Genomic DNA, 27218 nt, shown 5'->3' on the forward strand with positions numbered 1-27218 from the left:
TTATGTAACAACAAAGTTCTTTACTAAAAAGTTGTTAAAATATACAGAATATACAGGCAATTGTTCATAAACCTCTTGACTATGGCATTAACTATGGCTTGTGGCCTGCTATCCCATTAACCCCACTCCTCACTAATGACCACGTGACACTGAAATGGGGGTAAATTTACCATAGCAGCCTTTTTATTAACCAAATATAAAATAACTAACATAATAATTAACACAATAAACCTTGTTAATATATATCCAGTTTTATCACAAAAATGGAGCACAAGGTCCCAATAGGCATAACCCATAACTGTACCTGCTAGTCACTTTTCAGGCCTCCAGTCGTGGAACCCCCAACTCGGAGACAACTAGCAGGTACCCATATACCAACTGGGAGCCGTACCTCAGACGGGTCCCTACACCAGGCCTTTTTGATGTGCCCATCTGACCCAAAAAAGGACCTTGCGCCCCTCAAATTGCCGCAACCAACCACGTGGGTTGCTGCATACCCCCACCATATCCACTAAAATTATAGGGAGGGCGGGGGGGGAAGTTCCTTACTCTCTCTCCTCGTGTTGTTACTGCGCCTCCCCTTCCGTTCCGTCTCACTTCCTTCCCGGCTCCTCCCCCTCCACTCTGCACTGCCAGCCCTGCTCGCTGTACCCACCCCCTTACCCAAGCCCATACAAGCCCCATTAACCGCTGTCATGCCGGCCCTGCACTGAGTTACCTCTTAGGTAATGCTCCGGGCCTTAGTTTCCTACTACAAAGGGCTTCTTTGTTCCCCTTAGATGTTTTCTGGTGCCCCTGCCCTATGAGGTGGTCATACCTCAGATAGATGAGAAAGTCATTTTGGAGTCCATTAGCCCATTTAGCAGTGGCACGATTCCATATCCCTGGAACCCCTGACTGGGTTCCCACAAGGGGGGGAGGGGGTTCAGAAGAAAAAGCCATTACATCCTGGAACAGCTCCTATTCCCTTCCCATCATGGAGCAGAACTGAACTGAACCCCTGCCCTAAAGGCAGTTCCCTTTTAACAATTTTCCCTTGCAGAGGGCGGTACCTCCTAAAAAGCCTGGGAAAACCTAGCCAGCAGTGTTAGCCCTTGCTTCTCAGAACGTACTGGCTCTGCAGGGCAACATAACAAAACAGTGTAGTTAACTCATATTACAATATACAGTCTAACGAATGAATGCAAACAAAGCAATTAGAACAATAGTCAAAAACATATACAAAAATATACATAACACAGTAAACCCCTTGGAAGCACCTGCTTGCATGTCTTAGTTGAACATTCAATTCACTAATGTAGAAATTACACTTATTATTATGGCCAAGTGTCTGAGCCCCCTATATCATTACCTATTAGAAATGTGTCAGTGTCCCGAATTACTGCCAGACCCAGATGTCATCTGTTGCATTTATGCCTTGGACTCGGATCTCCTTTCCTAAATCTTGATCCTTTGTAGATTACAATTTGTCAAAGTTGATGTTAAATTTCTGGTGTCATGTCACCCTACCCTAACCCATCGTCACCAATCCCACCTTGTTTATCATAAACAGAAACTTTGTAAGAAAAAATGTACAGCGAATTTCCTGAATTTTTACAAGGTAAAACATTGCACTGTACACACTGTACACACCTTGCCTTGAGAGAGGAGGACTATGTCCAGAAAATTTCCCACAATGGTGGCCACCATGAGTCCCAGTCACTGATGGTACAGTCTACGGGTTTGTTGGGCTCCAACTACTCATGATCACCGAGTTGGATATCATTATTGGCATTGCCATCTCAGCACCGCTCACTTAGCCCCCCACATCCCGTCTTATCAGGCCTGGACGAGTTCCCTTTAAATAATCATTTATGGCAGCACAGTGGTGTAGTGGTTAGCACTCTCGCCTCACAGCAATAGGGTCGCTGGTTCAAATCCCAACCACGACACTACCTGCCTGGAGTTTGCATGTTCTCCCTGTGCCTGCGTGGGTTTCCTCCGGGTACTCCGGTTTCCTCCCACACTGCAAAGACATGCTGGTAGGTTTATTGGCTTCTCTCCAAAAAAAAAAATTGGCCCTGGTGTATGGGTGTGAGTTGGGGACCTTGGATTGCAGACCCCTTGGGGGTGGGGACCGGAGTGGGTGTGTGCGGAGTGCTGTGTAGATTGATGGCGCTACAAGCGTACCTTAAATATATATATAAAAAAAAAAATAATATAGTGGATGGGCATCTTGATGGGATGCAATGTGCGGGGATGGGGGTGCTCACTCAGGTTGAACTGGATGGACTAGTGTCTTTATTCAACCTTACTAACTATGTAACTATATGCAAAGTTTTATATAACATACATTAATATTATCTATCCATACAGCAGAAACAAACCAAAACCCTGGGTGGTAAAATAAAATTATTATTGTTCAAAGTATTTGTTCTCTTCACAGCTTCTTTCTGAAAACGCCTGCTGGGTCTTAGTGTCACACCAAGCTCAACATGGCAGTGGCAGTTGATTTTTGTGCAGTAAAGCATTCTATGACTGGAAACCCCTCTGTGGTAGCTGACCATCGATGATCCATCAGTGTTGTCCTAATGCAAGAGCACCACCAATAAATGTGACATCATTTTGAACACTAGCACATGCCAATTCCAAGTTGGACACCAGAAAACACAGTCTGGTCCTTCTCGTTTTGGACACATCCTTCAGATGATGCAGAGGCAGTACATTTAGCATGTTGCTGCCCTATTTTAATAAACTGTTTAGCCAGAGAAATTCCTCCAGTGAAATTTCTCCATTACCAGCACTCAGTTCTGCTGGGATCTCAGAAGTAAATTTAATGGCAGATGGGATGCTGAGAACATGCTAGGCTCAGGATTCAGAAGAAAAGTCAATCAGTGCACCCAGAAGCTTCTACCATCTCTACCTGTACACCAGTTTAAGACGTCCTCTGTGTGTAGAGTCAGAACTGTGATTGAAAATCCAAATATGTAGAGCCATGTTCCTCGACACCCCTCTAGGCAATCAGGAATCCCGAATAGCTCTGCAAGAAGGGGAGAACCTTCATTCAGTCCCATTAGTGAGGGTTCCTATGTCTCAGGGCATAGTTTGAAGCCGCTTCCTGGTTCCAGTTGACGTTCTCCAGGATGCGGCGGCACTCCTCCTTACTGTACCGGCTCATGTTGTACAGATGGACCACCTGAAGAGAGAGAAGAAAGAACTGCATGACAAAAGAGCCTCACATTGGGAAATGTAGGTCAATTCTACCAATGTACTCTCAAGTAGTTTATTTTACAAAAACATGATCATGATGCTGCATAAATCCTAAATCCATGAAATAGGCATAGTAAGCCAGCTGATCAAAATGCAATGGATGTCTCCTGTGGGATGTATCCTGAAAAAGGAACCAGGGCTTTAAATAATGTTTACACCTCTATTCCCCATGACAAAGTTGACAATTCCCTCCAACTTGTTCTATCAGTCCCACTGTATTCGAAAATTTAAGATGACTCCAATTTGAATTCTTATGACAGCCTCACCTTTTGGCATCCGTACCTCCTGACAACCCCACCTTCTGACCACCCCACCTGCTGACAACCCCACCTCCAGACAACCAAACCTTCTGGCACACCTACCTTCTGAGCACCCTAACTGCTGAAATCCCTACCTAATGAATGATCCTCCCTTCTTCTGACCACCCTGACCTTGTGACCACCCTACCTTCTGATAACCCCACCTTCTTACTCCTCCACCTTCTGACAATCCCCACCTTATGATAACCCCACCTTCAGACTCCCCCACTTTCTGACCACCCCACCATCTGATAATCCCTACCTTCTGACCACCACACCTTCTGACACCCCCATCCTTTGGCGACCCTACCTCCTGACAACCCCACCTTCTGATTTCCCGACCTTCAGACCACTCCACCTTCTGACAATCCCCACTTTCTGACAACCCCCCCTTCTGACCACCCAACCCTCTGACAATCCCTATCTTCTGAAAAACCCATCTTCTGACATTCCCCACCTTCTGACAACCTTACTTCCTGATCACTGTACCTTCTGACGACCCTACTTTCTGACAACCCTACCTTTTGACCACCACACCTTCTGTCTACCTACCTTTTGACCACCCCACCCTCTGAAAATGTCTATCTGCTGACAACTTCACTTTCAGACCACCTCGCCTTCTGATGGCCCTACCTTCTGACCACCCCCCCTTCTGATGACCCTACCTCCTGACAACCATACTGTACCTCTTAACCACCTTCTGACGACCCTACCTCCTAACAACCCCACCTTTTGACCACCCAAGCTTCTGATAACCCCACCTTCGGACTACCCACCTTCTGACTACTCACCTTCTGATCACCCCACCCTCTGACAATCCCTATCTTCTGACCACTCCACCTTCTGACTACCCCACCTTCTGATGACCCTACCTCCTGACCACCCCATCTTCTAATGACCCTACCTCCTGACAACCTCACCTTCTGACCACCTCACACTCTGACCACAAGAACTTCTGACAAACCTACCTCCTGACATCTTAACCTTCTAAGGATCCTACCTCCTGACCAAACCCACCTTCTGACCATCACACCTTCTAGCAATCCAACCTTCTGACCACAACATCTTCTGACAACCCCCAGGTTCTGATGACCCTACCTCCTGACCCCACCTTCTGACCACCCCACCTTCTGACAATATTCACCTTCTGACCAACATCTGTAGACATCTTGTCTACACAGTATGGTGAAAGGGTGTAGCAGCCAGCAGGCCTTAAAGTGGAGTTCCACCCACTTTTACAACTCTTCAGCATCCCTCACTAAACTGTGCACTGTAAACGAATTGGATATTTTAAACATTTTTTTCTCAGCACCTACTGTATATCTGCTGTATTCATTTTTCACTTCCTCCTCCCTGGCCGCGGCCCATTGCATCATTTCCTGTTTGCAATGCCTTCTGGAAAGGGGCGGCAACTTCCTCTGAAACTGCTGTTGCTATGGAAACCTGACCTGAAACCTATTACACTGCTTGTGCTGCACTGAGCATGTGTGAGATCTGCAAGGATGAGATCCAGGAAGAAATACAGTCTGGCTTCAGATGCCCACACTTAAGATGGCCACGGCCTGCTGTAAGTTTATAAAATAACAAACTACTGCTATAAACTAACAAAACAGACCTTAGTTTACAGACTAACTTTACTAGAATACATTAAGCTTGTGTATTATAGGGGTATTTTTATTTAAAAAGTATAATTTCGTCCGGAACACCACTTTAAGTGTCAACCCACAACCCAAATTATCTTTTACAGATCTTCTGCTCCCCTTTTGGTATATTTCCAATAGTTTCCATTGCTAACCTCATATTTTGAAAATGCTAGTGCCAGGCTGTTATGCTGATCCATATGCTTGAGTTCTGACTGAGGCATTGACCTGGACCAAGTATACAGATAAGGGATAAAGCCTTTCCTGATCTCCAGGCTTGTTCTAGGTCAGTAATGCAGAACGTATTATAGCCAGCCAGGGAACTAGTATCCTCAGAAGGTCCTCCATGGCCACCAGGGGATAATTTCTCAAGATTGTACTCAAACCTCCAAACTATTCAGGCCACGGATGATTCCAATCTTTGGGTACTCAAAATAAGGCTCTTTTAAATAGCACGTGTGATATTGTATAGACATTTGGGTGCTGCTGTGTGTGGTGTGGATCTCCCTCATGTCCCAGAGGTTATGGTGCCGGCATCCTGGCTACAATTGACCTCAGTAATTCATACAATGGTTTTATGCCCCACGAAGATGTTATCACACAGCTACAGTATGTGCCGAGCACCAAGGATGAAGATGAGACATTTGTCGGTGACTCCCAATTTACATTCACCTCTGATATGAGCAGTTTATTGGTTTATTAGGAAACTGTCACCTTTAAGTGCTGGACGGCCCGTGTCACGTCTCCTCCGAAGAAACGCAGGGCTTCATGGCACTTCTCTGGTGTCACGCCATGGATCTGATCCTCCACCTGCAGAAAAATAGACATTATAGACATTATACTGTGTATCCAGGATTCCAGTGGTGCCTGTAAAATGAATTGTTTATGTTAAGGTGTACCCACCATGAAAGGAACGTGGAGGCTGCAGTTTTGAGTCAGTGGTAAACTAAATTCACTTTACTGTTGATCTGATGCCTCTACATATTTCATTGGATGGATTATTTATGGATCTGTGAGCATGGAAGTGAACCGGTAAAGGGGCTGTGTTTGGGGCCCTATAAAGGAATCTACATCCTGATAACGTATTGCACTCTCAGAGGAACATTTTAGCCAGCCTGACTGTGGATCAGCAAATGTCAACATCAAAAGGGACTATTCCTTGGCTTCTTCTTCCCCGCTTCGTCCTCGATCCGCCTCAATGGGAGTCTCCCGCTGTGTGACACTTCTGTTCTTCTGACAGTTCTTTTATAGCTGAGGGCGGGGCCACATGTTGTTCCCTAGTGACCCCCCTCTGAAGCACAGGGACTTCCCTATGCCTGAAGGGCCTGGTATGGAATTTGGGGGGACCCCCACGCATTTTTATAAAAAATTTTGGTTTGGTGTTTTAAAGGAATATTACACTTTTATTGTTTCACTTTAAGCATTATTAAAATCACTGCTCCTGAAAAAACGGCCATTTTTAAAACTTTTTTTTGCATGGATACATGTCCCCTGGGGCAGGACCCGGGTCCCCAAACACTTTTTATGACAATAACTTGCATAATAACCTTTAATATTTAAACTTTTAAAGGGTGTTCCTCAGATTTCGAATTTGCCGCGAACACCCCAAATTGTTCGCTATTCGGCGAACGGGCGAACAGCCAATGTTCGAGTCAAACTCATGTTTGACCCGAACATAAAGCCCATCCCTACTCCCAAATGGTGTTGCATTTAAAAAGGAAGCCACAATCCCCAAGGGCCTACTTCATGTAGATTGGCTGAGGAGAGTAGGGCTGCTCCTCAGCTCCATCTGGCTGTCCTTCTTTCCACAATCTGCCTCATTTAAGGTCCCACACACAGAATTTCCTGGTTTTGATCCCCTCCCGTCCCTCTTTGTGCCAGACTGAAGACTACGGGGAATCACTGGAGCTAGAGATTGGCAACGGGGCATCAGGAGAAGCTAATAAACTTTCATTCCCATCAACCAACTCCCTTCCTACTCTAAATCCAAAATGCTTGCAAAAGTGTTTTAATAACCTCTAGACCACTCAGTGTCCTCACCTCTCTGATCTTTTTCAGCAGTTCTCTGTGTGTCATCCTCTTGCTGCATCTTCGAGATGAACATTCACGTGGCAGTTCAGGGACAATCACAGTTTCTTTGGGACCCAAGTTTGGGTTGGATGGAAATTTATCTTTCTTATTGAAGCTCAAGGACCGACTGGGGCAATTCATGGTGGGCACAGCCAGAAACCCATCCTTGGAGGATGTTGTTTTGGGAGGAGTTGGGCGACGCTGATTGTCCACCAAATGCCGTGGGTGATGGTCACTCAGTGTTCTTAAAAACAGTTTTTGGGGCGATGCTGCTGTGCAATTAATTTCCAATCTGCAGGGCTTAGATGAGGGCTGGCTATGAGGCTTGTCCTTTGTATCAAAGTCAGGGAATTTCTCCAGACTTCTAGACATACCTGAGGAGGCAATTCAGATGAATGTAAGAGAAAAGACATGAGAAGAATTGGAGAAACAGACAAAAATAAACACAATTAATGATGAAGCTTTGAAGATGAAAATGTATTAGACGTGAGGAAGATAAGGCAAGGAGAATGAAAAGGGTTAAAAGAAAAGAAAGGGTGAGGTGTGTTAATGCTCACCACATGGAGACACTTACGTCGTTGACGCAGCAATCTCTCTCTAACAGGATCATGAACGCATCTTCTTTGATCCTCCTTTGCTATGGCTCTCATGCTGAAAGAAACAAGAACTCATGAGTATGTGAGAAGTACCATTACTTAATTTACTCAGGGGTGGCAAGAGACTTACTCTTTATGTGAGTCATCATTCCTAAGAGAAAGCTTCTCCAGACTATTGGACAAGTGTAAAGAGTTACAGGCATTGTCAAAGTCCTCTGAATAGATGACGGCAGTGGGTAAAGCTCCAATCCTAAGAGTCCGCTGATTCTGCACTCTCCAGAGCTTAGTGTCTAACCTGTGGGAAGAGATTTACAAAGGTCTTTTCCAGCAATACAAGGAACATATAAGTACTAGTACAAATTAAAATTAATTTTCTTGGAAAGTAGCATCTGCCTGGGTTGTTTTTCTTATACAGTTGCCACCTGGGAAGCTAAAGCTGGAACAGTCTTGGGCATCTTAAACATGGAGAAGTCCAGGTGTCAGAGAATGCTTACCAGATGTTCAGTTCTCAGAAATGCGCATGCATGCGGAATCATTAGCAGAATAGTGACCAGGCACCCGAAAGCGCGCAGGAATGTGCACTGGTGCGTGTGCACACAGTGCATGCTGGCGCCAGATGGGCTATTTAAGGATCGTTCTGCTCATACCTAACTGCTAATTGGTCTTTCAGCTGTTGCCTGCATTTTGCGTTCTTCCTGTGTGTTTCCCTTGTTGCTGACCCGACTTGCACCTGACCTGATCTTGGATCCTGCTTCTGATTTGTCACTTAATTCTTGACCCCAGCTCTGTTCCTGACTTCGGCTCTGCTTTTGATTTGGTACCTCGCGGCCCACCTGTTGATGACCCTGGTTATTTCTGTGACCACACTTCTATCTCCAATCCTGGCTGTCGTTCCTGCTCGAGTGTTCACCTGGCTGTACACTGCACCTGCTCTGCACTTCACTGAGAGTTCTTACAAGCTACGCATCCTGAACCTGCAGCACAAGTGGATTGCCCCTTTAATCTTTGCTGGTTTCCTAAACACAGATACGGTTCCTGTACTGATGGTCCACCTTCTGCCCAGAATCCCCTACTCCAGCTACAAGTTCTCCTATTAACAACTGCTGGCACTCGTGTGTCCTCCTGTGCCTTGGTACTCTCTGTCCCACTCTCAGTGGGGCCAGTGTGGGAGATATAAGAGAGGCTAACCTTGTCATATCAATCTCCTACCAGGTACGTGACACCAGGCCCCAGATCATATCTCCCAGGTGGCCTGGGAAGAAACCCCACAGGGAAAAGTTGCAACATAAATGGAAGCCTAATGCCAATTGGTCTGCTGCCACCATGACCTTCTCCAGATCAAGCACACAGATCATAGATAGTGGAGATAAATGGAAGATAGTGAACAATGGATGCATAAAGAATAATCAGCAAGGAAATATTCATTCATTGTAGAAGATGAATGATGACCAGTTATGAGCGATGTATTATGGGAGATGAATGGGGGATTGAGGCAAGTGGACACAGAGAACAAATAATAATTTCCTTACCCAGCATTAATGACAGTGACAACATCCCCAGCATCCAGGGGGAGACAGGAGGAATTGTTAACTTCCTGATGAACCCGTACCTCTAGTGGTTTCAACTGCAAAAGGAAGAAAATTTATATTTAATAAAGAACTATCAAGTGAGGTCATATAATGAGTAAGGAAGGAGTAGTATCAAAGCGCAGCACCAAGGAAATTACAGTAACTGAGACTTTATAGTAAGAAACATCACACATTATCATGTTTAGTAGAAAGTCTCTTTCCAAAAATCAGAGTATAGGGAAATACTGGTGATAGACTTCCTGAAATTATTAAAGAATAAAGGTTAATATTGAGATAGATGTACCTCCAAAATTAGAACAGAGAAATAGATTAGAAATACCCCAGACTCATTTGAGATTGGTTTTACAGAAACATCAAAGATAGATCTCCTGGGTGTATTTTAGAGATCCATTACAGACCAAATTAGATGGCGATATAGGAGATAGATGTCCTACATTCATTTATATAAAAGTGGAGGTCAAAGTTGATGACAGACCTCCAAAACCCATGAAAGATAGGAGTAGAGGGCAAAAATGGCAATAGTCTTGTGAGTTGGGTGCAGAGTGGCGCGCCAGCGGCAGAGAACACACAGAGGATAAACTAAATTGACTGGCAGGTGACCACAACCATGGAGGTCACTTACAGAGTCAGTAGCAGTGATTCAGTCCCTTGAAACAATGCTGATATAATGAGGAGCAGGAATACTGGCCGGTCCGACCCAACTGGGAGGCTTCCAAGGTGAGGTGGCGTATTCTTAGCGCTTTCCTTACTCCTCTGGAATCTCTCCCTACACTAACCACTCTCAGTTAGTGCACCAAATCAGGGGTTCAGGGGCTAAAATAAGCTCTCCTGCCGCCCAAGATGGCCGCGGACTTCATGAGGGGCAACAACGTCTAATCGGACAGCTGTTCCTCTGGTGACCGCAGGAAATCATAGAGGAACCAAGTTCCTTACAACTTCCTTCCCCTTCTGCATTGCCGCTTCGGTCGAGTGCCACCTACATTGGGGAATATGGACTGCACCTGCCCACAGTCTTCCCAGTCCCTTGCACATTAGGGTAGAGGGCAATATCAGAGATGGATGTCCTGAATCCAAAAAGAGGCTCCTCCTGGATCCATTACAAGGCACTCTAGAGGACAATATTTGAGACAGTCCTATCATAATTAGAAGACAATATGTGAGATAGATCTCTTTGATACAATTGTCAGATCACTTACCTCTTGAAGAAGGCTGATGAGAGAGGCAAAATTTGGCCTCTCTTTCGGTATGTACGCCCAACATTTCATCATCACATTGTACAAAGCAGGAGGACAGTCATCGGGGCACTCCAGCCGCTCAGCCTCTCTTTCAATTGCAGCTAAAATCTGATGAAATGGATACAGTTACAAATCTCAGGACAGAGGAAGGTAATTGATCGACAAACTTTCTAAACAAAGGCTCAGTTTATTGTCCTTTAGACTTTAGTGGGGCCAGATTCTGTAGGAGTATACAGTGTCCCAGGCTTGCTAATCAGTGGGAGTAAAAAAAATTACATAGCACTTGTGGTCAGCAGGAGAAAGAATAAAGACCTATCAATGGCATTAGTGGAAGGACTAGTCCTAATGCTGTCAGTGAATGGGATTATGTCTCACTGTTGGTGTCAGTAAGAGGAATAGTGCCCCAAGGGTTGAATGAAGGCAAGCAAAAGAATATGGAGAGTACTGCTCTACAGGATCTATACATTACCTGTCTCCCATTCAGGCCAAGCCATGGGTCCTGTCCATAAGTAAACATCTCCCACATGGTGACCCCGAACATCCAGACATCACTTGGGTGTGAAAACGTGCCAAACTTCAAGCTCTCTGGTGCACACCTACAACACAGGGGGAAAATAATGGAGTCTTTAGTGGTTAAGACTTTCCAAACATAACCCAACCTTAGATTTGGTTAGCATCTTACTCCTTACAATGAAGGATAGATCCTTCATTCTATGACCCAAAAATGTGCTGAATTCCACCCTTACCATGCAAAGGGTATCTTTCGGTGAGGAGACATGGTGTAATGTTCATCATCTGTTCGCAGTATCCTTGTCAATCCAAAATCCCCAATCTTTACCACTTTTTCACTGACTACCAATACATTCCGAGTTGCCAGGTCCCTGTGGATGAAATTATGGGTCTCAAGGTAGCTCATCCCAGAGGCAATCTGGATGGAATATGACCACAAGAGCTGCAGAGAATACACGCCGTTATAAGAGTGCAGATGATCGAGTAAGGATCCAAGAGGTGCCAACTCTGTAACCTGAGATACAAGAAAGAAAGACAAAAGGTCTTTATTTTAATGTTATACATATCATACCCCTAACATAAATATATCATAACATATCATAACACAGACTCATACAGTATCTCACAGAAGTGAGTACACCCCTCACATTTTTGTAAATATTCTATAATATCTTTTCATGTGACAACACTGAAAAAATTACACTTTGCTACAATGTAAAGTAGTGAGTGTACAGCTTGTATAACTGTAAATTTGCTGTCCCCTAAAAATAACTCAACACACTAATGTTGAGACCATTAATGTCTAAACCGCTGGCAACAAAAGTCAGTACACCCCTAAGTGAAAATGTCCAAATTGGGGCCAAAGTGTCAATATTTTGTGTGGCCACCATTATTTTCCAGCACTGCCTTAACCTTCTTGGGCCTGGAGTTCACCAGAGCTTCACAAGTTGTCACTGGAGTCCTCTTCCCCTCCTCCATGACGACATCACAGAGCTGGTGGATGTTAGAGACCTTGCCCTCCTACACCTTCTGTTTGAGGATGCCCCACAGATGCTCAATAGGGTTTAGGTCTTGAGATATTTATATTTATAGTTTGACCAGTCCATCACCTTTACCCTCAGCTTCTTTAGCAAGGCAGTGGTCGTCTTGAAGGTGTGTTTGGGGTTGTTATCATGTTGGAATACTGCCCTGCGGTCCAGTCTCTGAAAGGAGGGGATCATGCTCTGCTTCAGTATATCACAGTACATGTTGGCATTCATGGTTCCCTCAATGATCTGTAGCTCCCCAGTGCTGGCAGCACTCATGTAGCCCCAGACCATGACACTCCCACCACCATGCTTGACTGTAGACAAGACACACTTGTGTTTGTACTCCTCGCCTGATTGCCATCACACACGCTTGACACCATCTGAACCAAATAAGTTTATCTTGCTCTCATCAGACCACAGGACATGATTCCAGTAATCCATCTCCTTAGTCTGCTTGTCTTTAGCAAACTGCAGCCTTTCTTGTGCATCATCTTTAGAAGAGGCTTCCTTCTAGGACGACAGCCATGCAGACCAGTTTGATGCAGTGTGCAGCGTATGGTCTGAGCACTGACAGGCTGACCCCCCACCCCTTCAACCTCTGCAGCAATGCTGGCAGCACCCACATGTCTATTTCCCAAAGACAACCTCTGGATATGACGCTCAGCATGTGCACTCAACTTCTTTGGTCAACCATACAAATACCGTACTGGTGACCCTACAATAGAAATAAAACTTTTTCGCAGAAGAGAGTTTAACAAGACTCGTGGCCACTCATTCAAATTAGAAGAAAAGAGTGATGGATGAAGGATGTGGAATTCCCTTCCACAGGTGGTGGTCTCAGCAGGGAGCATTGATAGCTTCAAGAAACTATTAGATAAGCACCTGAATGACCGCAACATACAGGGATATACAATGTAATACTGACATATAATCACACACATAGGTTGGACTTGATGGACTTGTGTCTTTTTTCAACCTCACCTACTATGTAACTATGTAACCATGACGAGGCCTGACCTGAGTGGAACCTGTACCGTTAAACAACTGTATTGTCTTGGCCACCGTGCTGCAGCTCAGTTTCAGGGTCTTGGCAATCTTCTTATAGCCTAGGCCATCTTTATGTAGTGCAACAATTATTTTTTTCAGATCCCCAGAGAGTTCTTTGCCATGAGGTGCCATGTTCAATTTCCAGGGCTCAGTAAGAGAGTGAGAGCGATAAAACCAAATTTAACACATCTGCTCCCCATTCACACCTGAGATCTTGTAACACTAACGAGTCACTTGACACGGGGGGGGGGGTGGCTGATTGGGCCCAATTTGGACATTTTCACTTAGGGGTGTACTCACTTTTGTTGCCAGCGGTTTAGACATTAATGGCCGTGTGTTGAGTTATTTTGAGGGGACAACAAATTTACACTGTTATACAAGCTGTACACTCACTACTTTACATTGTAGACAAGTGTCATTTCTTCAGTGTTGTCACATGAAAAGGTATAATAAAACATTTACAAAAATGTGAGGGGTGTACTTACTTTTGTCAGATACTGTAGCCTTCTTCTGTGTCACCCTGCAGAAGGAGGTGCTCCCTTCTGCCACTTTGCCCTCTTGTGTAGATGACATTTAGTCTCACCCAGTTACCTCAGTGAGGCAAGTGCCAGTCACTCACCATTTTCATTGGCTGTGTAAGAACAACGCCATAGAGTCGGATGAGATGTGGGTGATCCAGGGCGTACATTGCATTCACTTCCTGCAGGAAATCCTGAAGGACTTCAGGGTTACAGTCGGCATCCGCATGGAGGGTTTTCACAGCAACACTCACCTGCAAAGATGTAGTAGATGATTGAGACAGAACATGACAGGAGGGCAGAGAACTCAGAGAAACAAAAAAGATAAAGGAAGGGAATACTCACTGTACTTCCATTGGGAATCTTCCATTCTGCTCTCCTGACCACCCCAAAGCAACCGCCCCCCAGACGCTCCGATAGGTCCAGGTCTTGGTCATTGATCAGACACTTCAGAGAGCAGTCACTGTCTCCCTGAGGAAAAGCTGGTGAAAAGGAGATTGAGGGTAGTGTGGAAGCAGGAGATGGGGCAGAGGACAATGTGGAAATAGGTGACATAGTAGAGGAAGATGTGGAAAGAGGGGATGTGGAAAAGGGTGATAGGAAAGAGGGAGTCAGGGAAGAGGTTGAGGAATTCATTGAGTCTTGATGAAATGGTGTATGGATGTCTTGTCTTCTTACTACAAACATCTAAGAAAAAAAACAGAAAATATTGCAATGTTTAGTCTCTTCTGAGTTGCTGTCAGCTACGACTTTCATAAATTTCATAGTTTGGGTGGAAATGATGCATGGTGTGGATTATGGTGGCCTCCTGAAACACTCTTGTACGAAGTGCTATTCTGCTTCATGTACTGCATATGTTTACTTATGTGATGTTAATTGTTCTGTGTATTCATTTGTTTTTTAAAGATAACATTGGTAGATCAGTGAATGGTTGGATTTGACCACTGGACTGGTAGTGAAGAGCAGAGACATTAGTGGAAGATGTGAGTGAGGATGACCAACAAACACCAATGAGTGATGTTGCTAAAAAGTGGCGTAGGTCATGTGGTGTGGTCTTTGTGTTGCAGGCCATGTGGTGGGATCAATATAGGTGACACCTGTGACCTGGGAGTCCATGTAAAACAGGAACTCTAACTAGGGGCTCAGCGGCAAACATTTATAGAAACACAAAGTCCAACACAAAATTCAGTTCAAACTGGTTGCCCACACAGGGGTTCTTCTCCAGCTACCATAAATAATAAAGAAATGCTAGCCCACCTAGCTACAGTGCTAAAAGCACTGGTCTCCCAGACCATTGGTTCTTTAGGCTCACTTAGCCTTTTATCACAGCACCTTACTGTACAGGCCCACTCTTGGCCTCCATATTTTCCCAGCACCCTGGGTTCTCTCACACTTCTCAGAAACTTAGAATCACTCCAGCCCCCCTGGACTCACTAGTCACCTCAGCTTTCCCAGTCTCCCAGAACCCGTGTAGCTGTCCTGACTTTCCTAGTTCTGTGGGCAAGAAGTCCCCCCAACATGGGGCCTCGTTTCCCGAGTAAGTCATCCCCCACTGACTGGAGCACATCACTATCTTCACACAAAGGCAGGGTCTCCGAATTCAAGTAACTAAGCTCTCATCAGACCTGGCTTATAACGACCCTATACACCTGTGTAATCACATAGGCTGCAGGCGTCCAGTAAAACCCAGACACAGGTTTGAAGGTTCCTTCCCAACCAAGACACTTTGGAGCCTTCAGCTCTCTCTACTCATAACAACCAGGCTAGAGCTTCGCATTAAGCCTTCATGCAAATTCTGTGTCATTTCTACCCAAAAGAACACAGTGGCAGGGCCTCGCACTTTCACACACCGTCATATTTTCCAACAAATGTGTATGTGTGCTGGGGCTTTTCCTAGAGGAAATGGGACTCGGCTGCCCAAGCCCTGGTTGGTGAAAGGTATGAAAGAGAACAGGTCACAATTATGCTTGTTGAAGAACATGAGAATTTCAGTCATGTGTTATTACTGCTTTTTTTATCAAGTGTTTGTATTTGCCACGTTATTGAGCTTTACTTTGTCTTTTCAGCCTCAGAGTCAAAGGACACCTAAGTCCCATCAGTTTGTTTCGTTATAAGAGTTAGGTATCAGGACGCTCATTAGTCATCAAGTTTTACCTAAACAGCTCGGTGTGTGACATCAGGAGCTGCAACGTTGGTTAAATCAGTTTTTGCCAAATCACTTTGCTTCTCTGTAGAACGGAACTATGAGGAGAACCTGTCTCCATTGTCCAGTCCCCATTCTGACAATATAGTTTAATTAAAAGTAAATTCTCAGTCCAAATTCATTTACACTATATTACCAAAAGTATTGGGGCGCCTGCCTTTACTAGCACATGAACTTTAATGGCATCCCAGTCTTAGTCCGTAGGGTTCATTATTGAGTTGGCCTACCCTTTACAGCAGGGATCTCAAACTGGTGGCCCTCCAGCTGTTGTGAAACTACATGTCCCATGAGGCATTGCAAGGCTGACAGTTATAAGCATGACTCTCACAGGCAGATTCATGATGGGACTTGTAGTTTTGCAACAGCTGGAGGGCCGCCAGTGTGAAACCCCTGCTTTACAGCTATAACAGCTTCAACTCTTCTGGGAAGCCTGTCCACAAGGTTTAGGAGTGTGTCTATGAGAATGTTTGACCATTCTTCCAGAAGTACATTTGTGAGGTCAGGCACTGATGTTGGATGAGAAGGCCTGGCTCACAGTTTTCACTGTAATTCATCCCAAAGGTGTTCTATAGGGGTTGCGGTCAGGACTCTGTGCAGGCCAGTCCAGTTCCTCCACCCCAAACTGGCCCATCCATGGGGTACAACTGGAAATAATTAGTGGTTTGTTACATAGTTAGTCACATAGTTACATAGTTAGTCAGTTTGAAAAAAGACACAAGTCCATCCAGTCCAACCATAAAAAAAAAAAATTAAAAAAAAAACAATATACCCAATACTATACCCACAGTTGATCCAGAGGAAGGCAAAAAACCCCAGCAGAGCATGCTCCAATTTGCTACAGCAGGGGAAAAAATTCCTTCCTGATCCCAGAGAGGCAATCGGATTATCCCTGGATCAACTTTACCTATAAATGTCAGTACCCAGTTATATTATGTACATTTAGGAAAGTATCCAGGCCTTTCTTAAAGCAATCTACTGAGCTGGCCAGAACCACCTCTGGAGGGAGTCTATTCCACATTTTCACAGCTCTTACTGTGAAGAAACCTTTCCGTATTTGGAGATGAAATCTCTTTTCCTCCAGTCGTAAAGAGTGCCCCCTTGTCCTCTGTGTTGACCGTAAAGTGAATAACTCAACACCAAGTTCACTATATGGACCCCTTATATATTTAAACATGTTGATCATATCCCCCCTTATTCTCCTCTTCTCAAGAGTGAATACATTCAGTTCCTCTAATCTTTCCTCATAGCTGAGCTCCTCCATGCCTCTTTTCAGTTTGGTTGCCCTTCTCTGCACTTTCTCCAGTTCCCCGATATCCTTTTTGAGAACTGGTGTCCAAAACTGAACGGCATATTCCAGATGAGGTCTTACTAATGATTTGAACAGGGGCAAAATGATATCTCTCTCTCTGGAGTCCATACCTCTCCTAATACAAGAAAGGACTTTGCTCGCTTTGGAAACCGCAGCTTGGCATTGCATGCTATTATTGAGCTTATGATCTACCAAAACCCCCAGATCCTTCTCCACTACGGATTCCCCCAGTTGTACTCCCCCTAGAATGTATGATGCATGCATATTCTTAGCCCCCAAGTGCAGAACTTTACATTTCTCAACATTAAACCTCATCTGCCACATAGTCGCCCAATTAGACAGAGCATTGAGGTCGGCTTGTAAATTGGAGACATCCTGTAAGGACGTTATTCCACTGCATAGCTTGGTGTCATCTGCAAAGACTGAAATGTTACTTTTGATCCCAGACCCAATATAATTTATAAAGATATTAAAGAGTAAGGGTCCCAGCACTGAACCTTGGGGTACACCATTGATAACCTTAGACCATTCAGAGTAAGAATCATTAACCACGACTCTCTGAATTCTGTCTTTTAGCCAGTTTTCTATCCATTTACAAACTGATATTTCCAAGCCTGTAGATTTTACCTTACACATGAGCCGTGTGTGCGGAACTGTATCAAACGCTTTTGCAAAATCCAAGTATACCACGTCCACAGCCACCCCTCTGTCCAAGGTTTTACTTACCTCTTCATAAAAAGAAATCAGGTTTGTCTGACAACTTCTGTCTTTCATGAACCCATGCTGTCTGTTGCTTAAAATGTTTTTTTCCAGCAAGAACTCGTCTATGTGGTCTTTTATTAAACGCTCCAGTATCTTCCCGACTATAGAAGTTAAACTAACAGGTCTATAGTTACTTGGTAAAGACTTTGATCCCTTTTTAAATATAGGCACCACGTTCGCCCTGCGCCAATCCAGTGGTACTATTCCTGTCATTAATGAGTCCCTAAAAATTAGATACAATGGCTTTGAAATTACAGAGCTCAATTCTTTTAGGATCCGTGGGTGGATGCCATCAGGTCCAGGTGCTTTATCCACTTTTATTCTGTCTAAATATTTCTGGACCATATCCCTTTTGAGCCATTGTGGATCATTGGGGGCTGTGTCAATACCACCCCCATTATGGACATGAGCTTCCCCATGCTCTTTTGTATACACAGAGCTGAAGAAAGTATTTAATAAATTAGCCTTCTCCTTGTCCCCAGCCACCCACTCTAGATTATTTTGTAAAGGGCCTACATGCTCAGACCTGACCTTTTTACTATTAATATATTTGAAGAATTTTTTGGGGTTTGTTGCGTTGATTCTATTGATGTTTGGGAAAGGTTGAGCATCTTTTGGAGTGTCTTAGCTGGAATGCAGGGCCCATGGAGCAAGGTTGGGGTACAACTGGAAATAATTGGTGTTTTGTTGTATTGATTCTGTTGATGTTTCGGAAAGCTTGTGTATAATATGAAGTGATTTAGCCGGAATGCGGGTCCTATAGAGCAGAGTTGGGGTACAACTGGAAATAATTGGTGTTTTGTTGTATTGAGTCTATTGTTTGGGAAAGGTTACGTATCTTTTGGAGCGGCTTAGCTGGAATGCAGGGCTCAAGGAGCAAGGTTGGGGTATAACTCAAAATAATTGGTGTTTTGTTGTGTTGATTCTGTTGATGTCTGGGAAAGGTTGTGTATCATTTGAAGTGGCTTAGCTGGAATGCGGAGGGTCCATGGAACAGGGTTGGGGTATGTAACAGACCGCCTGACTCCTGCTTGGGTGCTTCTGCCAAGACACAACTCCCTCGACTCTGGAACCAGGAACAGGATATTATAGCTGAGAATTGCACCCAAGTACTAGACAACACTAGCTTAAGTGCACACTGGAACTGTCTTCATTGTAAATTCACACAGAATTTATACCACACAAAAAGAGCTGGATCACACCCTAAACCACACAAACTGTTAACAGTAATCTCATCAGTACATCTAATGGTACATCTAATGAACAGCCAACATAAACATAAACAGTAATGTAATTAAACAGTAGCTAATTAACAGTCACTTAGACAAACCTAGGTGACTCAGGTTAGTGCCCACCCAGACAGTTCGGCACCAGTTCCACAGAAAGTAGACCCAGGGCTGTCCAAATCTTATTAACTAGTTTTCACTTGTGTAATCTGTCCACTAGACAAGTCATCAAAAGACAAAACAAATACAATGATCTAGCAGTCTGATAAAGTGGAATTAATTCATCTTCATAAATTTATTGGGGGAGATTGTTGATAAATATTTTTGTCCCAAGTGAAGCTTCTCCAACCCAGTTTGCAGGCCACCTTATTTCCTCTGACCGTGAACCTGTACAAGATTCATATTACACCTTTCCATCCAATCCAGAAGGGAAGCTTTGTTGTCCTTACTCAGAGAATTAATCCAAGCCTCGCTCTCAGCATTTATCACATTTTTGTCCATCATTCGAGAATGATCTGCTCCTTCTATGGAATTAGAGGTTGAACTAAACTCTTTTCCATGCTGTGATCGGGAGAAACAGACAAAATCCCTGGTCTCTTCCATGGGCCATAACCAGTAGGTAGAAAGCTAGCCCCTGGTCACCTCCAAAAGCCCCTATCCCAGTTGGGTCTGTAACAGGGTATAACTGTAAAATAATTGGTGTTTTGTTGTGTTGGCTCTGCTGATGTTTGGGGAAATGTTTTTATATCATATGAAGTGGCTTAGCCAGAATGTGGGGCCCATGCAACAAAGTTGGCTTATAACTGAAAATGGGTGACTGATTGGTGTTGGGTCTGTTGATGTTTGGGAAAGGTTGGTCATATGACGTGGCTTAGCCGGAATGCGGGACCCATGGAGAAAAGTTGGGGCATAATTGGAAACAAATTGGTGTTTTGTTGTATGGGCTCTGTTGATGTTTGGGAAAGGTTGTATCTCGTACGAAGTGGCTTAGCTGGGAAACCCTAAGGCCCACGGTGCAGAGTTGGGGTATAACTGAAAACAACTGCTGTGTTGGCTCTCTTGAGGTTTGGGATAAGTATCGTATAAACTGACTTTGGAAAAAAGGAATAGAACTCCTCAAATTTAAAACAGGACAAATGAGTTCAAAGGAGTACTGCATCCATGAAGAGGTTTCTTTCTTCTTGGACACAATGGTGGGTTAGGTGGTGTTCCCCTTGATGGAAAGGATCATTTCACACCCCCCCTGGGTCTCTTGTATTTCTTGGACCTATAAGATCATACCTGGCAACAGGGGGTTAGTTAGACAGTTCTTAATAATAATAATAATAATGGTTCTATATTCACACAATATTAGCGCAAATTCCCACATGAGATACATCCTTGAAGAAGTGGACTTTGTTCCAGGAAATGTTTTGCATGGACAAATTTACTGTTTACTCATTTGGTTATCTCATTGATTATGTCTACCATGGTCAACAACTCTTATTGGCAGTGTCGGAACAAGGTTATCCAAAGTCCAGGACAAGCATGCCAAACTGTGCCCCCCCCCCCCCTTCCCGTTCATAATGTTCAAACTTAGGAGAACACAACCCTCATCTCCTCCCAGCTCTTTCCTCGCTGCTCCCCACACTGGGCTCACAGGAATAGTGATGCTGCTGTCACCACACCTGTCAGCCTTGTAAAAGAAGGAACTCAGCACAGGGTGCCCCTATACCTGCAAGAAGCGATTGCGCCCAGGGCAGCTTCCCCTCCTGCCCAACCCTTGTCCCTGCCCTACTTGTTGGAACCCACTTGTCCTATTTTAAACTTGAAGCGTTCTATTATGTTTATGAAGTGTTTTGCAATCATGAATTTTAATCAAGAAATTTCATGTTTGTACTTGTATTTCCACACCTAAACTCCTTCCTACCCTTTTTTTTTTGTTATTTTGGAAAGGTTGTGCATCATATAAACTGGCTCAGCTGGAATGGGAGGCCCATAAAGCAGTGTCGGAATGTAATTAGTGTTTAATTTGTATTGGCACTGTTGGAAAAGGCTACTTAACATATACCGTGAATAGAATTCGTTGGAAGCTTTACGTTGGGCCCACACCCTTCTGTGTTTGTGTAAAACTCCTGCCAGGCATCTTAGTGTGAGCTGGCGCCTAGGTGGCAGCAAGACAGGAACGGTTGGTTGGTTTCCAGAGAAGTTCTGCTGTTATTTATAGAGTGATGACAATCTAGGATTTATGACCCTTTTAATGTGGTTTACAACCTCCTAACCAGGCACTGATGTGGCCTCTGCTCCTTTGGCTCTCATGTCCTTACAATCCCAGCCTTGAGATTTATACTCTTGTTTACATGACATACATGGCAGGCAATCCAAAATTAACGACAAACAATGTGTGCCAATGTGGGTAAGTAGAGCTGCACGATTAATTGTTTAGAATCGAAAATCGCGATTCTTTTCCCTTCCCGATCTTAAAACAGCATTTCCAAATCTAACAAATGCAGAGAGTTCTCTTGAAAAACTTACATCATAGACATTAGCATTAAATGACTACGGTGTAGTTATTTTCAATACCCTCAGTATTCTGTGTATGTTTATCCAGTATTATTTGGAAGGGCTCAATCATTGTCGATCATTTTGCATTTTAATTTTATCAATATTATATTTTCTGTGAAGATCCCTGATGAAGGATACAGCATCCATCTCTGAAACGCGTCGAGTTCAGGAAGTTATAACTTTCTTTGCATTTTTGTACACACAGTATCCATGAATGAATGAATGACTTGTATAGCGCTACCTATGCGAACTGAATCGCCTCAGGGTGCTTTTGCCGCCGGTGTCCATCTGCGGTATAGCGCGGTCCTTTGCCCCATGGGGTCCCGACACGCTTACAAACACATACACATATTTGGCCAATTTTTTCGACAGGATCTAATTAACCTACCAGCATGTCTTTGGAGTGTGGGAGGAAACCAGAGTACCCGGAGGAAACCCACACAGGCACAGGGAGAACATGCAAACTCCAGGCAGATAGTATTGTGGTCCAGATTTGAACCAGCAACCCTATTGCTGCTAGGTGAAAGTGCTAACCACTAGACCACTGTGCTGCCCTATCCATGGTATCCATGACCATGTGCAATATTTTATATACGTTTTCTAATAAATGTTCAATATTTTTTCTACTACTTCTCAATGTTTATGTGGTAGTGCCTTCAAAAGTCCCACCCTAGGGGGCTTTTTTCTCTTTCTTGGTACATTTGGGATGTGGCACACCCTCTATAGTTTTCTTTATCAGAAACCCTTTTTCATTCATCATAAGAATGATCAGAGCGGCAGTTCAGTCGCTTAATCGTTCTTACTGGCGACGGGAGGGGAAGTCGCCCCCCCCCGCCTCCCTCCGGTGCTTCTCCTGACTCTCCCGTGCGATCGGTGACCCTGAGAAGGAATCCGCCGGCGCCGGAGGGAAGTCATAGAGAAAACCAAGGGACAGATGGTCCCCGGCAATCTCTATGACTCTCGGAGGCCCAGGTGGAAGGCGATGTTATGACATCACGTCCGGGCCGCCGGAAGTAAACAGAGCCGGGGACTCGGCTGGAAAGCATCAGATCGTTCCTTTTTTTTTTTTTTTTGTGGTCTGATGCTTTCCAGCCTGGAGGACAGATATGAGGTCTTATAGACCCCACATCTCTCCATAAAGAGGACCTGTCATGCATTATTCCTATTACAGGGGATGTTTATATCCCTTGTAATAGGAATAAAAGTGATCTACAAAATTGTATTTAAAAGGGAAAGTTTAGAAGTGTAATGCCGCGTACACACGACCAGACATTCCGGCAGAAAAGGTCCGACGGAATCATTCCGTCGGACATTCCAATCGTGTGTGGGCTTCATCTGACTTTTTCTTTCTAAAATTCTGACGGACCTAGAAATAGAACATGTTTCAAATCGTTCCGACGGACCAAAAACGACGCAAGGGCAGCTATTGGCTATCGAACTTCCTTTTTCTAGTCCCGTCAAACATCATCACGTTCTAAACGATCGGACTTTGGTGTGATCGTGTGTAGGTAAGTCTGTTTCAGCGAAACCCTGTCGGAAAGACCGTCGGAGTCTATTCTGACGGAAAGTCCGGTCGTGTGACATAAGACATTAAATAGATTAACAATTAAAAATAAAATTAAAAAAATGTAAGCGCCCCCGTCCCCGCGAGCTCGCATGCAGAAGAAAACGCATATGTACGTCGCGCTCGCATATGTAAACGAAGTTTAAACCACACTTGTGAGGTATCACTGTGAACATTAGAGCAAGAGCAATATTTCTATCCCTAGACCTCCTCTGTAAATCAAAACATGCAACCTGTCGCCTATGGAGATTTTAAGTACCAAAGTTTGGCGCCATACCACCAGTGTGCGCAATTTTAAATCGCGACGTGTGAGGTATGTATTTATTAGGCCTAACATCATCTGTCACAAAAGATGTGACATCACTGTTTTGTTTTTTTATTCATGAAAATGTTTTTTTTTCCCCCAAAAAAACGCGTTTGAAAAATGACTGCGCAAATACCGCGTGACATAAAAAGTTGCAATGACCGCCATTTTATTCCTTAGGGTGTCTGCTAAAAAAATATATATATTTAATGTTTGGGGGTTCTAAAGTAATTTTCTAGCAAAAAAAAAAATGGTGATTTTTTTACATGTAGGAGAGAAGTGCTGGAATTTGCGCGGTATGGAAGGGGTTAAAGACTAAAACTTTTTCTTAAGAGTTCCCGCCAAGCCCAGCCCCTGAAAAACAACCCCCACACCACAATCCCTACTCCACCAAATGATTTGGACTGGAATTAACCATTAAAGTTCATGTGCACCTAAAGGCAGGCGTCCCAATACTTTTGGTAATATAGTATATATTTTGTCAGCAAGGTCTTTTCTAGTTAAATTTTATGTATTTTCACAAACATGTTTAATCAAACAGAACATATAGGACATTATGGATTTTGATGAGTACGCTGACATTAACAAATAGTACCGATATTCAATTTTGTTCTTCTCTCTGAGTAAAAGGGATTATACTAAATTAAATGGCTAAATACTAATCCATATAATAGTCGATCATCACTAAGAATACAGATATATTAAAACGTAATTATTCTTAATTATGACATCTCCAACACTGGTGGAAGTGTTTTTTCCAAACCAAAAAAAATATGACGGTTTCCAGATCCTACAGGGCCAATGACGGCTAACCGTCTTCTCCTTGACTCCAGCAAGCAATGCCCCACTCACAGTCTGGACCTCCAAATTGATTCCCCCCCTCCCCGACATAGAGTTATCCCAACCACTCCAAGACCATTCTTCTACTAGGAAAGTCCTAGAAGACTTGGGAAGGAGATGTAGCCCACCCATGGACTCATGGAACCAAAAAGCCCCTGAGACCACCTTTTACCAACAAGACAGAATACAACAAAGCAGCGATGAACACATCAGGAGAACTGAAGGATTTGCAAATGTTTCCTTCACCTGATTTTCCCCAGGTAGGTGTGTCTGGAGAATCACACAATTTTATTCAATAATGTGCCTCATATCGGAAAGGTTCTAGGGCAACGTTCATCAGTTTTCTAAGCAGGTGGGGGAGGACAGACGGAAGTGAGCAAGGGACATTTATGAGAATGAATATAATGGAAGGAGTGAGCTGGTGTTTTTTATTCCTCACATGTCCATAGGACTCACGTGTTCTATAACAGTGGTCATCAACTCTGGTCCTCAGGGCCCACAAACAGGCCAGGTTTTATGTATTACCTTGGGGGAGATGCAGACTAAAATGCTTCAATCACTGAGCAGAAAACAAAATCACCTGTCATGTATCTTAGTTATCTTGCAAACCTGGCCTGTTAGTGGGCCCTGAGGACAGGAGTTGATGACCACTGTTCTATAACACCAATATAGAGCTACAAAGGGAGGGTGGTGGTGCTGATGTACAATATGGGAACGGTATTAAGACAAGGAACCTCCATGGCTCAATGGCTCACCACGTATATGTTCCAGAAACAACAAAAAAATTTGAATAAAGCACCTGGACCAGGTGGCTTTCACCCATGAGTCCTAAGAGAGTTGAGTTCAGTTATACAGTATGTACGTAAGCCATTGTTTCTAATTTTTTAAAGACCCAGAAATGACTGGCTTGGCACCAGTTGATGTTAACATCCGTGCTGCCCAAGTTCAAAGTCTTCGCCCAATGTCTACCGCTCTACAAGTGTAACTTCTATGATAGGGGAGATAATGGAGGGAAATAGTAAGAGACCGCATACAGTAATATTGTTAAAGGATTTGGTGCAGTTCCCCATGTGTGCAGAACATGTCAGTAAGCGGAGCGTTACCAAAGACTTCAATGGGAGGCGTAAAAAGGCTCCAAACGTCTCCTGACTCGACGCGAGGCTTCAATTTTGAAGCAACGTGTCGCTGGGGCTTAGTGTGAACAGCACTACGTGCTGTCTAGTATATCGTGTGCACAGGCATTTCAAACGCCTGTCAAACTCCTCTCAAACGCCTGCTCTTAATGCCAGTGTGAACTTGGTCTTAAACAAAAAAAAAACAAGGTGATATGCTGAACAAGAAGCTCCAAAACGGACAGTCCATAGTAATTTTGACACTACTTTGTCTAAATGAAAACACAAACCTACAATCCAGAAGGTCTAGATTCAAAGAAACGACAGAAGGTGTCCTGGTTTTCTTTCAGCTCCTCCAAGGTTACATGAGTTCTTCTCAGTGCCTCGGTATCTGATATGAACAATGTCCTCTCTATCCAGGGAAAACTTGTGAGACTGATGATGAGCTGCGGGTACAGGTGAGAGCAGTGTGAGTAGGGATGTAGCAGCTGCAGGTAGTAGAGGTGTGATATGACTGCTGGCTGATACAACTCCTCTTTATATGGAAGGGAGGGGTGACGAGGGAGAGAGGCGGAATCTGGGTTCTGCATTTAGCATTCTGCACTAATATATGTTTGCTATCATTTATCACCTACTATCTCTAACTTCCGTGATTTCCTTCTACATATCATTATACCCTTACCTATTACAATATCTCTGTCTTCCGTCATTGTACCCTTACCTACTATCCCTGTCTACTATCATTGTATCCTTACCTACTATCTCTGTCTACTATCATTGTACTCTTATCTACTATCTCTGTCTACTATCATTGTACCCTTATCTACTATATCTGTCTACTATCATTGTACCCTTACCTACTATCTCTGTCTACTATCATTGTACCCTTACCTACTATCCCTGTCTACTATCATTGTACTCTTATCTACTATCTCTGTCTACTATCATTGTACCCTTATCTACTATATCTGTCTACTATCATTGTACCCTTACCTACTATCTCTGTCTACTATCATTGTACCCTTATCTACTATCTCTGTCTACTATCATTGTATCCTTACCTACTATCTCTGTCTACTTTCATTGTACCCTTATCTACTATATCTGTCTACTATCATTGTATCCTTACCTACTATCCCTGTCTACTATCATTGTACCCTTACCTACTATATCCGTCTACTATTATTGTACTCTTACCTACTATCTCTGTCTACTATCTTTGTACCCTTACCTACTATATCTGTCTACTATCATTGTACCCTTACCTACTATCGCTGTCTACTATCATTGTACCCTTACCTACTATCTCTGTCTACTATCATTGTACCCTTACCTACTATCTCTGTCTACTATCATTGTACTCTTACCTACTATCTCTGTCTACTATCATTGTACCCTTACCTACTATATATCCGTCTACTATTATTGTACTCTTACCTACTATCTCTGTCTACTATCATTGTACCCTTACCTACTATCTCTGTCTACTATCATTGTACCCTTACCTACTATATCTGTCTACTATCATTGTACCCTTACCTACTATCTCTGTCTACTATCATTGTACCCTTAC

At 43.7% G+C, this 27218-nt stretch overlaps 1 protein-coding gene across 2 annotated transcripts; it reads right to left on the reverse strand.

The window, feature by feature from the left end:
* Positions 1-26178, reverse strand: LOC141133832 (activated CDC42 kinase 1-like). 2 transcript variants are annotated; one of them, XM_073623400.1, is made up of 12 exons: positions 25940-26178; positions 14127-14468; positions 13883-14035; positions 11425-11702; positions 11148-11274; positions 10640-10786; positions 9384-9478; positions 7985-8149; positions 7833-7909; positions 7229-7632; positions 5903-5998; positions 1-3175 (listed from the first exon to the last, which is right to left on the reverse strand). In XM_073623400.1, the coding sequence occupies exons 2-12, from the start codon at positions 14466-14468 to the stop codon at positions 3053-3055; spliced, it is 2007 nt and encodes a 668-aa protein (XP_073479501.1). In that variant the 5' UTR covers positions 25940-26178; the 3' UTR covers positions 1-3052. The 2 variants fall into 2 exon arrangements, with proteins under 2 accessions (XP_073479501.1, XP_073479500.1); XM_073623399.1 differs by having other exon boundaries at positions 25936-26178.
* Positions 26179-27218: the final 1040 nt, after the last annotated feature.

Source organism: Aquarana catesbeiana, linkage group LG03, assembly GCF_042186555.1.
Source record: "Aquarana catesbeiana isolate 2022-GZ linkage group LG03, ASM4218655v1, whole genome shotgun sequence".
In the NCBI taxonomy this organism is placed as follows: Eukaryota; Metazoa; Chordata; class Amphibia; order Anura; family Ranidae; genus Aquarana; species Aquarana catesbeiana.

What these genes read in the sequence shown, in the direction of transcription:
- LOC141133832 (XM_073623400.1), bottom strand. Translation starts at nt 14,468, where the DNA reads ATGTTTGTAGTAAGAAGACAAGACATCCATACACCATTTCATCAAGAC. An exon ending in TTACACAGCCAATGAAAATG is followed by an intron (nt 11,703 to 13,882) that starts GTGAGTGACTGG and finishes CTTGTATCTCAG; the next exon opens with GTTACAGAGTTGGCACCTCT. An exon ending in TCATCAGCCTTCTTCAAGAG is followed by an intron (nt 9,479 to 10,639) that starts GTAAGTGATCTG and finishes TTCCTTTTGCAG; the next exon opens with TTGAAACCACTAGAGGTACG.